Source organism: Pholis gunnellus, assembly GCF_910591455.1.
Source record: "Pholis gunnellus genome assembly, chromosome: 7".
NCBI lineage: Eukaryota > Metazoa > Chordata > Actinopteri > Perciformes > Pholidae > Pholis > Pholis gunnellus.
In genome coordinates this window covers 3,391,817-3,405,570 of record NC_136533.1, presented here as the reverse complement: position 1 = coordinate 3,405,570, position 13,754 = coordinate 3,391,817, and the positions used below count along the sequence as shown (strand labels likewise).

At 42.0% G+C, this 13,754-nt stretch overlaps 1 protein-coding gene across 1 annotated transcript in view; it reads right to left on the bottom strand.

Annotated features, from left to right (window-relative positions):
- LOC306698812 (solute carrier family 23 member 2) overlaps positions 1-13,299 on the bottom strand; it is a gene marked incomplete at its 5' end in the record, with an annotated part of 34,180 nt that extends 20,881 nt beyond the window's left edge. Inside the window, 3 exons of the mRNA XM_079163292.1 lie at positions 906-1,063; positions 4,200-4,352; positions 13,228-13,299. Coding sequence (XP_079019418.1) covers positions 906-1,063; positions 4,200-4,352; positions 13,228-13,299 — 383 coding nt within the window. The remainder of the gene's footprint in view (positions 1-905; positions 1,064-4,199; positions 4,353-13,227) is intronic.
- Between the last annotated feature and the right edge of the window lie 455 nt (positions 13,300-13,754).

Here is a 13,754-nt window from a genome sequence, read left to right as displayed (position 1 = left end):
TTGTTTAAAAAAGACCGTCATAGCACAGTTTAAAAAAAAAGAAAAATGAACTTGTCTAAGTGTTTGCTGGGATTCCACTTTTGGCACTTTAAGCTTTTGCCAAACTGTGTAGGTGGAAAACTCAAACTAAAGCATTCGCAATTCGCTCAGGCTCACTATTACAGCAGTGGGGGCAGGAAAGTGTGTGTGACGCCCTGTACTGTATTGTACCGTACTCTACAGTATGTGTGGGTGACAGCTGCACTGTAAGGCATAGAGATTGATGCATCGGTTTCAGAAGGATTTTCCTCTGAAAGGGCCAAACAGCTCCCCGGATTTAACAAATCTCTATTATGAAAGGAAAGCCACGAAATAAGCCGTGTAAACTCTGGAGATCAAAAGGCTTTGAGGAACTTATCCTGAAGGATAAATCTCACTTCCACTGTTAGTGTCACGTAGAACCCGACGGTGGACTGACTCACCGCTTAACACCACATCAACCACCACCGGAGTCTCTGCATTAGCTTTACGGTGTTGCAAACACAGCTCAGCACTGCTTTGGCTGCACATGAAGGTTGTGAAACCATCACAGGACCATTGCAAGGAGAGGCCGTGTATATGTCGGGCAAGTGTCATGTAATCTTCAATACATTAATTAAGGTTTCAATACTTCTTTGTCTTCATCATCAGAAGTGTAAAGCATTCAGGTCAAAGGTGTGTAGAAAGGGTAATAAACTAGAGTTCCTTCATCTCTTAACCAGGGCATTCCCTCAATTTGTACCTCCTGTAAATCTTGAAACCACGGGGGTTTGAATACGAAGAGGAAGTTCTCACATCTGTAAATCTTCTTAAGTGCAAGTCAACATCTCCGTGAGGCCTGGTACCTCCCAGTTCACTGGTGCAGCGAGACAATAAGGGGGATTTACCTGGTGCCAACAGCTGTCTGCAGTAATGTACATAATCCCGACACGAAGAATATGGTGGAGATGAGCTGGCTTTTGGCGACGTTGTTGTCCTTTATGCAGAGGGGCTCGGCCAGGATCAGCGGGACTGCAATGATGCCCCCAAACGCGAGGATGTAATGCTGTGGAGGAAGACGTAAAGGTTTAAATTTGGGGACTCTTTCAACGGCTAAAAGGAAAAAAAACATTTCCCTATTGACACCAAGTTTATCCTGGCTTCTGGGTTTCCTGTGAATTCAGCTGGTCTTTATTTGATAAGTAAAGAGGAAGTATTTGTTTCTCAAAATCAAGACATGTATCTTAATCGCTCTTTGTTGCAAAACCACACATTGCAAGAAATTATGGAAAAATACGATGCTTATCAGCCTCTATAATAGCTGCTATTTATCTCGATGAGTTAACCTGTAATGTATTTCATGAAATATAAAATAATACAATTTGAATATGTTGCAGAGTTCATGTTTGGCATATAAAGGTAACTGCAGATAAACGGCCACGCAGCTGAAAGCTTTCTCCTCAATCAAAAGAAAATGTATTATGATTTATTAATGTCAAAATGCAAACCTTCGATAAAGTGTTTTGTTCAGTGCATCGTTGATATTCTCTTCTTCGCATATTATTGTTTGACGGTTAAAAATTAAAGAGGAAACATGGGAAGATGACATGCAACAAAGATCCCAAGCCGGAAACCAAACTTGGGATCTTGCAATTACATCAAATGCGTCTTAACCATTAAGCTACCACGCGCCTATATGTCAATGTTATTTCAGTTGAGACGAGGAGGGAAGAGGCCATCTCGTGTGGCTCAGCATCAGATCACATTGTGTGTAGGTGTCCTCCAACCTTAACAGACAAACACGTCGTTTGTCATCTGAAACGACACCTATTAGTGTGGTCCGATCCAGCACCCCGATCACCACAACACTGTTTGTCAGTGCCTTATATTTAAAAAGAACAAAATGTATACATATGACTGTTTTCTTGTGTGCCATCTCTATGATGATACGATATGAGGTGTAGTTCAGTTTAGGACAGATTTCCATTGATCCAAGAGAATTTGGATGAAGGGAAAAAAGAAATTCAAGGGAGATGTCAATAGGCCTCAGCAGATTTATGGGGCTATTTTCAAACCTACCACTCCCATAAATCAGATGGAGATGCCTATGGTCAGTTCCATGACAGGAAGCTGTGGAAGCTGGTGTCTCGCCAGAAAATGTGCAGAATTCGCCTTAAACTCTTGGTGTGGAAGGTTGATAGCCTGTTGAGATCTTCTTGTGTCATTCTCCAGCATTCAGAACCAAACAATAATCTCCAGTGAATGTATTTTAATGCCAAATTGACAGAAGCTCCTCTTTACATAGTTTAAACTACAAGGTGACACTTAATGAATTTATCTTTCCCCCGCATTTTCTTACCATAAATAGCTCAACAAAACACCACATTTGTATTACTCTGTGACACACAATCCCTGACACACACACTATTCACTCCTGTTTGAGTAACGTTTGCTAAAAACTACAGTGCCAAGATATTTCAGAAAATCATTTGTGCTTTTTAAAAAACGAAACTATATACTGTTTACCTGTTTTTCTTTTTTTTTTTTACAGAATTACGTCTTCAGTAGGAACTAATTGATTTGGGGGTTTAGTGCCAGAGACACGGAAGGAAAGTCAGAAGGTGTTGAGTGATGGTTTGAAGTCTTTGAGACATTTTTTGACAGTAACTAGCCTACAGCCTTACACCAGCCATATGTGACGGTCATGCTACAAAGCGGCATTCGCTCGTCCACGTCCCACAAGTGGGGCAGGAAGCTAAGTTAACACCATGTGGTAGTTGGTAGGCAGAAGTCAACAGTAAGTGTGGGTGTGAGATGGTGTAGCTGAAGGTTAAAGGTTGGTCAGATGCTCATAAATAACTCAATAAATCAAGAGTCTTGTTAAAGAATCAGAGTCTAAAATGTGTCCAAATTGCCCCGTTGAAACTGCACGCCCCCTTGGGTCCCCAGCAATGTGCATTAAACATATTCTTTTAATAACTATAATTTTCCTGTGGAGAACACCTTCCCTCACCCCAGATGTCCGCCTAAAGTAAACCAAATAAAGTACTCTGAAATAAGTCGTCTCCTCCAACATGAGATTTGGAGGTGGAATTTATAGTCAAATGCTGACAACTGCTGGATCAGAGGATGTCAAATGTTTAACGTCAAAATCAAATCCCTGCAGATTACTGACTTAATAAATAATATAAAGGGGAGACAAATTTCCAACATGAAGTGCTTTCAATCACAAAAAAATGAAAGCACAGTAACTTCTTTTAAGTCTAACAAGTCTAAAACATTTCAATACAAATGACGAATACACGGCACATTGTTGTGAGCTTGGTTGACCGTTGCTGAGAAGTGGCCCTGAATTACTGAGCCAAGAGATGGAATCTGATGGATTGGCACAAAGCAAGAAAGGGATGCTGTGTTTCCAGGACAGGCTAAACTATTTATTTTATAGTTTCTTTAAATAAAAGCAGATGGTGAAAAAAAATCCACTCCAACATCTTGTCTTTCTCCAAAAAAGGACCAGCCTCTCCAAACTAGGAAAGAGCCCCGTTAATCAAATATGATTTCAAGTTTGACTCCCTGGCTGTTGTTTTTACAGCAATTAAGAAGGTATCACAGTAACTGTTTAACACATGGAACCATTTACTGAAAGGTAACGGAATAATTTATTTCGTAAAGGTATTTCAAATAGTTGCGGTCGGCTCAATAAATCGGTCACATTCACTCGGGCCGTCCTCGCCCAAAGAACTTTTTCTCGACAAAGAAAAACAAAAGCACCGCTTTAAATCTGGTGTTTACCAGAGATGTGCTCATAAGTTTCTCAGAAATTAGTGATTCAGTATGAAAAAGCATAAAAAACGACTAAACGACTCAAGAAATATTAGTCGACGAAGACCAAAACGACCGATTATTTGACTAACGGACTAAGAGGCGGCAGCCCTAATATTCACTTCCCTGTACTTGCTTACATTTCTCTACAATCAACATTATTTGATCATTAGAAAAAACTTGCTAAACTCACAAATCAAGATACTAATTTTCACCCCTATGCATAATATTTAAACATCCACGAATCAATACTATCTCTATTGGCAATGAATTAAATAACTTCATGTAGTGTTAAAAGTTCATGTTCCTGTTCAGTTTATAGAGGAGTTCTACAACGCACACTATCACACTGGACCGAACAAGCCATGAGATGAATTTACCTGGAAGCCGAGCAGAATGCAGAGGTACCACGGCGGCCGGTCGTTGAGGGAGTAGACCAAGTCTGAGCCTTTGTCCACGGTCTCCTCCAGGGCCTCCGTGATCGGCTCTCCGACGTTGACGCTCAGCTGTGGCGGTTCGTCGCCGTCTTTGTCCTTGGAGAGAAAGCAAAGGAAAGCAATTCAGCAACGTTCATCAGCTTTTCTGCTTTGCATTTGAAACTGAGGGCAATTCATGGAAATCCTTCCATCTTCACTTTTATGGGGAGCTGTGTGTTCAGTTCAGCTGAGCTGGCAGACGCCAATACTGATCGTACCCAACGGAGTTAGTGTGAGCAATGACGTGCGGATTGGAACGTCCATCCGTGTGCTGGTGGGAGGCAGGTGAGGTGAACTACATATTCTCCCAAATCCTATCACGATGGGGGTGATGAAGCTGTAGAAAGCTGAATTACAGCCAACTTCTTGTTTTTAAAAGAGAAACTTTAATGCGTTTCTTGAAAGCGAGTGGTAGGAAATGTCATAGTGCAACATAAATCATGGTCAACTTCAGGGATCAACAACATTCTTGTTAAGGCGCTAAATGAAGATGTGAGGATTTGACGAGGAGTCAACGAGTGTGGTCCTTCTTACTGAGAGCGGTTGACTTTATTTATAAGCTATTTATGAGCTAAATAGAAAAACGTGGCCAAAAAAAATGAAATAAACAAACAGAAAACATGGATTAAAGCTGAATATTTTGTTAAATAAAAACATATTGTGATATATTTTTGGACTGAGACACTTACAAAGACGAGTACTGTTTGTATTTTTAATTATTAATGGACAGAACAAGCTAATGTCAAAAAGAAAGAAACAACGTCCGTGCGGTCACTTCTCATATCAACACACGAAGAGATGAAAGTTTGTTTTTTCTTCCCCGCAGTGACAGCGGAGGCCACTAACAAACGCTGCAGCCTAAACAGGCAATTATGAACTATGAACAACCCATTTACAAGAATTGAACAAACTTAAACCTGCTGTAGCCTGAAGTCAAACCTTCCACTTAAATGGCTACTCGCTTGTAAGGGAAAAAGTCCACTAGCCGCTAGGCTAATTCATGTAGTGTAAAATAATTAAAAAATAATTAAAAAAATAATAATTATTGATGGAAAATATTTGGTGAAGCAACCCACTGAACCCTGTATGCACGTGTGTTTGCTGTGTGCATCGCGTGCTGCCCACGCATGTGTCCGTTACGGGCTCTGAATCTGTTGCACGTTTCTCCAGGAATGTCGATGGTTGTCAACTTCTTCCCAAAATCAACTAACAATACCAGCTATGGATTTCCTAAACCTTACGCAGCAGCTACCAGCAGTATGAAAAGTCAACCTTTATCGAAGGGATGAGTGTGTGTAAGCCACTCAGTCGTGTTCAGGTTCAACGAGCAGGCAAACTTTACTGCTTCTGGACCTCTGCGCCCTTATTTATGACGACAACAGCTTCTGTTCCCATTTAAGTGACAAATGTGTGTGGTGATATTCTGAGGTATTTTATGTCAAAGTGTCGACTAAATAACTGTAACATGTAAATCTTTACTAGATTTACCTCAATATACTCTTTCAAATAGCAAAGAACCTTGAAACCATATATTTCATCAACTGCTTCTTCTACCTGAAAGGATCTTGTTACAGGAAAGACATGTTTTGCCATTTAAATCATTTTCGGTGGGATCAAGGACAAGACAAATCATAGAAATGTGAAAAACAAATGTATATCAAGTGTGGTCCTCTGGTCTTCAGGTAACACTTAAGGTCCTGGCTTTCCTCACTATCCCAAAGACACATAGTGGAGGTGAGTCAGTGGTCAAGATAGTGGCATAGCCTCTGCTTGATGTGACACAAACAGTACAGTCCATTAAGCTGTCAAAATAGAAGCCATGGCACCGTTCAATTCATATAGACTTTGTTTAGAAAACAAAAGGACTTTCCCACATAGAAATTCTAGTCTTGTTGAAAAGCCAGATGTCGCAGGCTTTTTACCAGACCCTTAACACAAGCTTTATTTGACTCATGAAATGAGCCTCTGTGCTCCACATCTAAATGTAACGAAATCCACATGTGACTCGTGCTTACAGGTCCAGCCGATGCAAAATGAAAACTTGAAACGAGACACGTGCTGATCTCCGCCAGGTGTGTCTGCAACGACCGCTGCTGTAACGATGGCCTGAATGAATGCAAACCAAATGCAAAGGCCCGCCGTCTAGACTGCGAGCCTGTCAGACGCATTGTGTCCCGGACGTAGATTCGCTCTCATTTCAATCCACGTGGCTGTCTGCACCTGCTCTGTGCAGCTAAACGTCAGTTCACTGTGTAACGCTTAATGTTGACTGTTAACACTTCTTCTGAACCGAAACGGTCCGTCCTGCTGTGTGTGTTTGGTTCTGTTAGCCTTTGTTAGATGTATTAGCCCTGTTAGCGCTGTCGCTCACTTTCTCGCTACCCTATGAAAAGCGGCTGAGTGGCTCTGGTTCTTTGGTTTCAAGTCTTCTTCAATACAGCATGATGTTCATTTTGTAAATGATGTTTCCATTTAGGGTCAAATAGACCATAAAGCAGGGGATGCTTTGGGGGCGGGCTTAGTGTGATTGACAGGTCGCTGTTTGCTACTAGAGACGTATACGGCGTCTCCACGTCACTCCTCTGCATTCCAAATATGGTAACTTCTGTTCTTCGGTTGCGAGAAAAACAACAACGACCGTAATCCAAGATGGTGACGGTGAAATCGCAGAACTCAAGTCTTCAAAACAGCAGTCCACAAACCATTGGGTGACGTCACGATGACTGCGTCCACCTCTTATATACAGACATATGGTCCAAACTGAAGCAGTTAACGACTTGTTGCCCCTACCGGCAGGCTCAGAGGAGACAGGAGTCAGCAGTCAATGATGGTGTATAACAGTCAATAAAATATGTCTTCAGAGAGTGTGCATCACTGCAACCAGGAGAGGTCCTCGAGCATGCAGTCATCAAAAATATTCAGCTGATGGGTCCGGCAGTGTGCAAGATTAGCCGAGGACAGACAGACAGACAGATAGCAGTGGATAGTGGTGAAATAAATTAGTTATAATTAATTAAAACCTGTATATATTTGTATGTCATATACTCATACTATAGGTTAGAGACGAAGGTTTATGTCCTGTTCGAACCAGGGTTTGGGGGGATTTTCTCCAGCATCTTTTGGAAGAAAGAAGCTATAGATGAGGATGGATGTGAGCCTGACTTGTATTAATGACTATTAAGAACCCTGCCATCTGAGACATGCGAGCACAGGGGCCGTCGTTAACTGCCTCTTAAAACGGTGCCCGAGCGGCTTCCTGTGGGTTTGTACAAACACTCTTGAGGATGTTTGAAGTATGGGTATGCCTGGTTAGGTTGTCGCATTACGATACAATCGGTACCATAAACTTCTGATTTGTTTTCAGAATTATATATTTTCAATTGTATATATTAACGAACATAATATATTACGGGATGCCCCATGTGACCCCGTTAGCTGTATTCAAATGCGAAGAGGTCAGGTCACACATGGGGCAGATCAGTTTTCCAAAGGGTTTGTACAAACTATTGAGGATGTGTCTGTTTGAAGTGTCAGAGAGGTGTTTTAAAAGGTGAAGCAGGTGGGACGTTAGGTAGTGACATATGAGATGACATCTGAAATATAAGGTGTAACAAATTCTTCAGCTTCTGGAAAAAGACATTAAAAAAAACGGATTTACTAAACACTAAACTGTTTGATAGGCTTTTTCAAATCTGTTGTTCCTTTCATTTATCAAGTTTGCAGAGAGCCAAAGCTTAAGTTTAATGAGTGAAGACGAGCAACATTTCAGGTTATTTCCTCCCAAAACATCATGAGGAGAAATAAATACTTAGACTTGTTTCATTCAGATTGAGGAGCTTTGTCATCAGAGCTACATTATGCAATTATTTGCGGTTGAAGATGTCGATCATTGGACAAAGCTCTGCTGTATCATGTAGCCTGCAGTCAGCTAAAAGCTGACAAACACCATATGAAGTCTATTTATATACAGTATGTTGGAACTGGAAGAAGAAGACAAAGTTACACTGCTTCTCTCCTCTATGTGGGTCAGAGAGCCTCTCGCCAAACTCAATTTGAAACCTGGATGAAACGACATAAAGCCACTGATTGGTTACGTTTCTGTCGTGTGTACTGCGTGTCCTTATTTGGCCCCTGAGCCAAGTTTACGTGTTTCCACCAAATATGTTACACAACTTTAAAAATGGCTTCGTCAGTTCAAAGAGCGCTCCAGTTTAACGCCAACGCTGCATTCGGATGACGAGAAATTGGCTCCTCACTCAAGAAGACGAGGTAAGACGTAAGTCACCAAAAAGATTTTGTTCCGTCAACTTTTCTAAACTTTTCCTAAATCTGGTAGCCCCATTTGACCGCTTACATGTAGCCATGCATGTTCCTGGTGAGATCGTGGTACGTTTCTTTAATGTTGTGTTGTATAAAGTTCGGGAAACTCTACATCCATTGTGACGTACGAACCAAGGGAAGCGCTTCCACCTAGTTGGGCGTCACTACTCTTCCCATGGGAAAACAACGACCCAGTAGTTCTACCACGACCAATGTGTGGGAGGCTTAAGCCGAAACAACCTTCTTAAAATACTTAAAAAAAAGACTTCACAGGTCAAAGACGTTGTTCATCTCAACACCAGAACCCATGGTCTTACATAAGTCAACCTGTCACTATAATAGGATTTGTAATGTATTTCTTATGTTCATCCTTCTCACTGGATGCAGCAGTTATTACACTTAATACGAGCTGGCACACAAGACGAACATCCAGCCTCTAGTGAATGTAAGCATATAACCCACACAACCAGAAACAAAGCCGTCGAGTCCTTCTGTGTCTCAGAGGTTAAATCTGACATTCAACAGGCACTAAACTCCTTGTTCTACGCATCCCATCCACTGCATCTGTCCCCCCGAGAGTCACATGACAGAGACCCTTCTGCACTGATTTTCTTCTCCGTCTTTGATTTACTGCAGAGTTCCCAGCAGGTGGTGTATGTTGTCGGTGCGCTCCAGTAATTACATGGCGAGGTGCTTCCATCTAGTGGTTAACTACTCGCACTAAAGTAACCACCTGCATGCAAGTGGAAGGTTCCACATAACCATTAAAAGAAGAGCATTGAAACAGACGCTCTGTGCTGAGAATGTGCGGACAGCTCTGCTGCTGATACTGAAGTTAAACAAGATGGACGTGTGAAACAGCATGCATCGTTAATAACTCGTAAACAGCTGCATGTACGTATCCAGTGGCATGTATAGCTATCACCCATTTGTTTTTCTCTTCGGCATCCATACATGTTGCATTACCGCCTCTCATTGTAGAGCGCTGTGTCTTCCTTTTATGTGACACAACGGCGCAGTGAATCACTCTCAAAAGGATCCACACGAATCCGTTCAGCTCCTCAAAATACGACGATTAGCAAAAGAATATAAGGATTGTGAACATTATCAAGCCATGCAAATGGGGACGTTTTAGTAAAAATATGACAATGTATTTGCACAACTGTTTGTGTTTATTTACAACGATGATATATGCGAGTTACATATCATCTTTGCGTTGTGTTTTACGAGTCACGTGGTGCCTGCATTCTTGGATTTTGTGTGAAACAGTCTCGATAAGGATCCACACAAGTAGGTGGAGATTCACAAATATATTTCCTTTGAAAGCTGATGCACAACTGATGATCTCTAAGTTGTAAATTAGAGTCACAGATACAGATTCACACATGTCGAGGTACATACCACTCTGCATTCATTTGTGCATTGTGTTGCACGAGTTACGTAACTTGACGTTTGTTTGTGAATACAGTTTTAACACCAAAGTAAATAAAAAAAAAAAACTAATTACTGTGAGGAACTAACAGTTTCAAGTATATTTTAGATTTTCTTTTTAGATAGTCCAGCTGGAGGTCTGATTGTTTCAATATACTACGGTGGACGGTCAATGTAAAAAGTGTCGAAATTTCCAGGGACCGAGGATGACGTCCCGAGTCCCGTCTGTGTTTAGGTGTAGACAAACAAAAGCACAACAGAGTACACCTTTGCTTCAGGTCACACTATTAAACCAAGACCACAAGCTTTCCCTAACCTTAACCTAAGTGCTGTGACTGACTACACATAACTCTAAAACATTAGCAATGCTACAAGCATCTCGTGACCTGGCAGACACCTTCATAAAGAATGTAGTGGAGTACCACTACCTCAGTAGATACACATGGAGTTCAAAGTGGCAGCAGAGTGAGTATTCAGGGCACAGCGTCATGTGCTGAGATGTGTGCCTTCCACGACACGGCTGTGACGATGTGGACGGATGAATTGAGCGTGGGAGGACCAATCGGTTTGCTGGCTGCAATGGATGATCTTCAAGAGCCTCTTAGAGTCAGTGAAGTATACAGAAGGATACTAAAGAACTGGTTCAATGACGCTGTGATGCAGCAGGAAGCAGGAAGTGTTCCTCCTTCCAGCCAGGAGCGGAGCTTTGCCTCGCTGCTCCGGTGGGGGGCCAACACCGACACCATACTGCTGGAGACCCAGGCTGTAACGCTGGGCCCACTGAAGAGAAGGGAGGCACGGCAGAACCAGAACCAGAACCAGAACCAGGAGTGTGCAAGGCAGACGGTCGGACCCTGCTGCTGTATAATGAGAGGTTTTCTGAAGGTCCTCGTAGTAACTTATTTACTAGTAGTTTATACAAGTTGATTATTGGTTAATGTGACTGGTTAGTAGCCTGTAACTGAAGTGTTTTTTCTTGAGTCAGGAGGAACAACAACAACCAAGTTCACACCCGAACACTCATCACTCAACTTGTCAGCATTGAACCTGACATCGAGGTCAAGTCTGCTCAGGCGCCGGTGAAGCCGGTAGCAACTACGTGTATTTTACCTGTAAAAACAAGCCACCGAACCTCCACATGCACTGTGATTTACACACCTACAGTACAAGAAATGCTATTCATTAGCCAAATCTCCATTTAAAACTGTGAATTTCTTAATTTTGGCAAAATTCTCTACATCTTTACAAACTTAAACTGAAGTCTTAAGACTTGTCTGAGGAGACAAGATAAGCAATCTGAGCGGCTCCGTCCCCGTCCCCGTCTCTGTGAGACGGCCAGGCTAGCAGGTGACTCAGTTTGTGTTGTATTGATTTCCACACTTTCATACAACCATGCATGCAACACATACGTGTACAGTTCTTGCCATATTCAGTCACACCAACTACTTTCCACTGTAAGACACTTTCCCTTACCTTGCTGTAAATACTGCTACATATTTGCCATTAGTTTCAGTTTGTGGGGGGCATCATACTCGTGTCAGCACAATGGCTTTGCTGTTTGGTTCCCTCCCCATGAATGTATTCCTTTCTATTAATAATTCTATTTTGTGAAACATTGTGTGAGACTATAAGTGCTACTTCTAGCACGGTTTCTCACAAACATGTAAAATGTTCTCAAATTGTGTCAATTATTTGCAGAATCATTCACAATGAGTAAAATACTTATTAATATCACCGACATCAAGGGTCAGAGTTACTGCACTGTGACAGTGTTCCAGTGTCAAGAGAATACTAAAGTCCACCAAAAAGAGACATGTGAGTTTAACCTCCATCCTGCGTTGATACCTGAAACCGTAGATTAGCTTCCGCTGGACTGCACTGACAAACAAAAGCTCACTTGTAAAAACGGCAAGAAGAATGCCAAAACACACATTTGCTGTCCCGTTCCATTGCTCTGCACTGGTGAGTCCCAAACGTAGTCCGGGTAGAAAAGACATCCTGTACCAGGTGTACAATTGCTGCATTTGCTGCAATTGTTTGATCTCAACATGCATCCTCATTTGCTTCCATTTTATTATGGTTATCTGCTGTTATGAGCCTTAAGAAGTGACTGTTGGGATGTATCACATGCTGTATGCGATCGATGTTTTTAGCTAGAAAACACTGGAAAAACTCTTAAAAAGGCACTAAATATGGTATTAAGCAACATAACGTGTCTTCTACTGGGTGAAGTGACTCCATTACCTTATCACCTTTTTGTTTCGTGCTGTACATTTCTGTATTTCACTGTACTTTTGTCCCATGTAGCCTGTAGTAGTGTGACTCAAAAAAATGGAAAGAAGGAAGGAAAAGCAGGGCCCAAAGTTCTAAAGGGGTTATTGTGAAATATTATTACAAACTCAAAGCCTAGAAATGAATTATGGAAACTTAATCTGGACGTCAAGCTTGATTGATTTATTAAATTTATAAATCCTAGATCAACATCTTTGAATTCATTGTATGGTAGAAGTCACATGTTGGGCCTTTGTATGGGACTGTCAGGTAGTACACAATACAAGGATAATAATAATAAATGACTTTGCCGTCATTATTTTACAGATGTTGACAGACTGACGTGTTGACCCATCTGCAGACGAAGCTGCGCTGTTTGTTTGGTGTTCCCATTCTTACAAATTCTTCAGTTAATTGAGATTTCGGGAGAAAAACAAGTGGAAACATCAAGCCTGGGCTCAGCTGTGTACACTTGCACGCCCCATGACGCCTGACCTTTTCACCGTACTCACACACAAACCACACATCGTTATCCACTTTCTGTTTCGTGGTTTCGTGGTTGGCGTTTTGTAAAAGGACATTTCCAGTTCAAGCTCGGAGCTCTTTGATCCGTCTCAACTGCACTCCAGACCGATATTTGCCACACACTTTGAAACCATGCGATCGATTTCCTCTGAAACGTCCCGTCTTTCGTGAAACACACTCACACTTTGGTCGTTTCACATTCCACAGTGGCTTACATCTAGCTCTTACTGCTGTAATGTAAGTAAGTAAACACCAAGACTGTAGTAATAAAAAAAACAGCTTTCAAATCATATATAATGACAATAACAGTATTTGCCTGACTGATCTATCTCAAACCCTCAACAAAGCCAAACTGAGGAGAGAATAAAGATGACACGTCACTTACCCCAAACGCAGGATTGACTGTCCCCTGCTCCTTGAGTCCCAGCTCTACTTTCTCCTCTGTAGCGAGACGCATTCTGATAAAATGAGGCAAAGTGGTGTATAGTTGCTTCTGGGCCCCAAGTTGCCTCTGCACAGATCAACAGACACACACGGTGGGAGTAAAACCCTGACCGACCACAAGACCACAACGTGAACGGACCGCCTCACGTCGCCAGGGAAACGCAGTATCACGGTCAGAAAGTGAGAGGCTCAAGTTATTTTGTAATCTCCTCTCCGGCTCACAAACATGTCTGGTCTGAACGCTGAGCCGCTGTGGTGCTGTAGTTCCTCTGAATGCGGTCATGTGCCTACCGTTGTGTGACGATGAATCCTGTGAGTGGAGACGAGCACGTTTGTCACACTCATTAAGAAGGTCGTCTCCTATCAAAGGTTTGGTGTGAAGACGTGTGTTTCACTGCCTCGACCTTCTGTGTTTCATTTCATTCTTTTGCTGTTTCACCACTTTTATCACCTCTACTAATATGGACA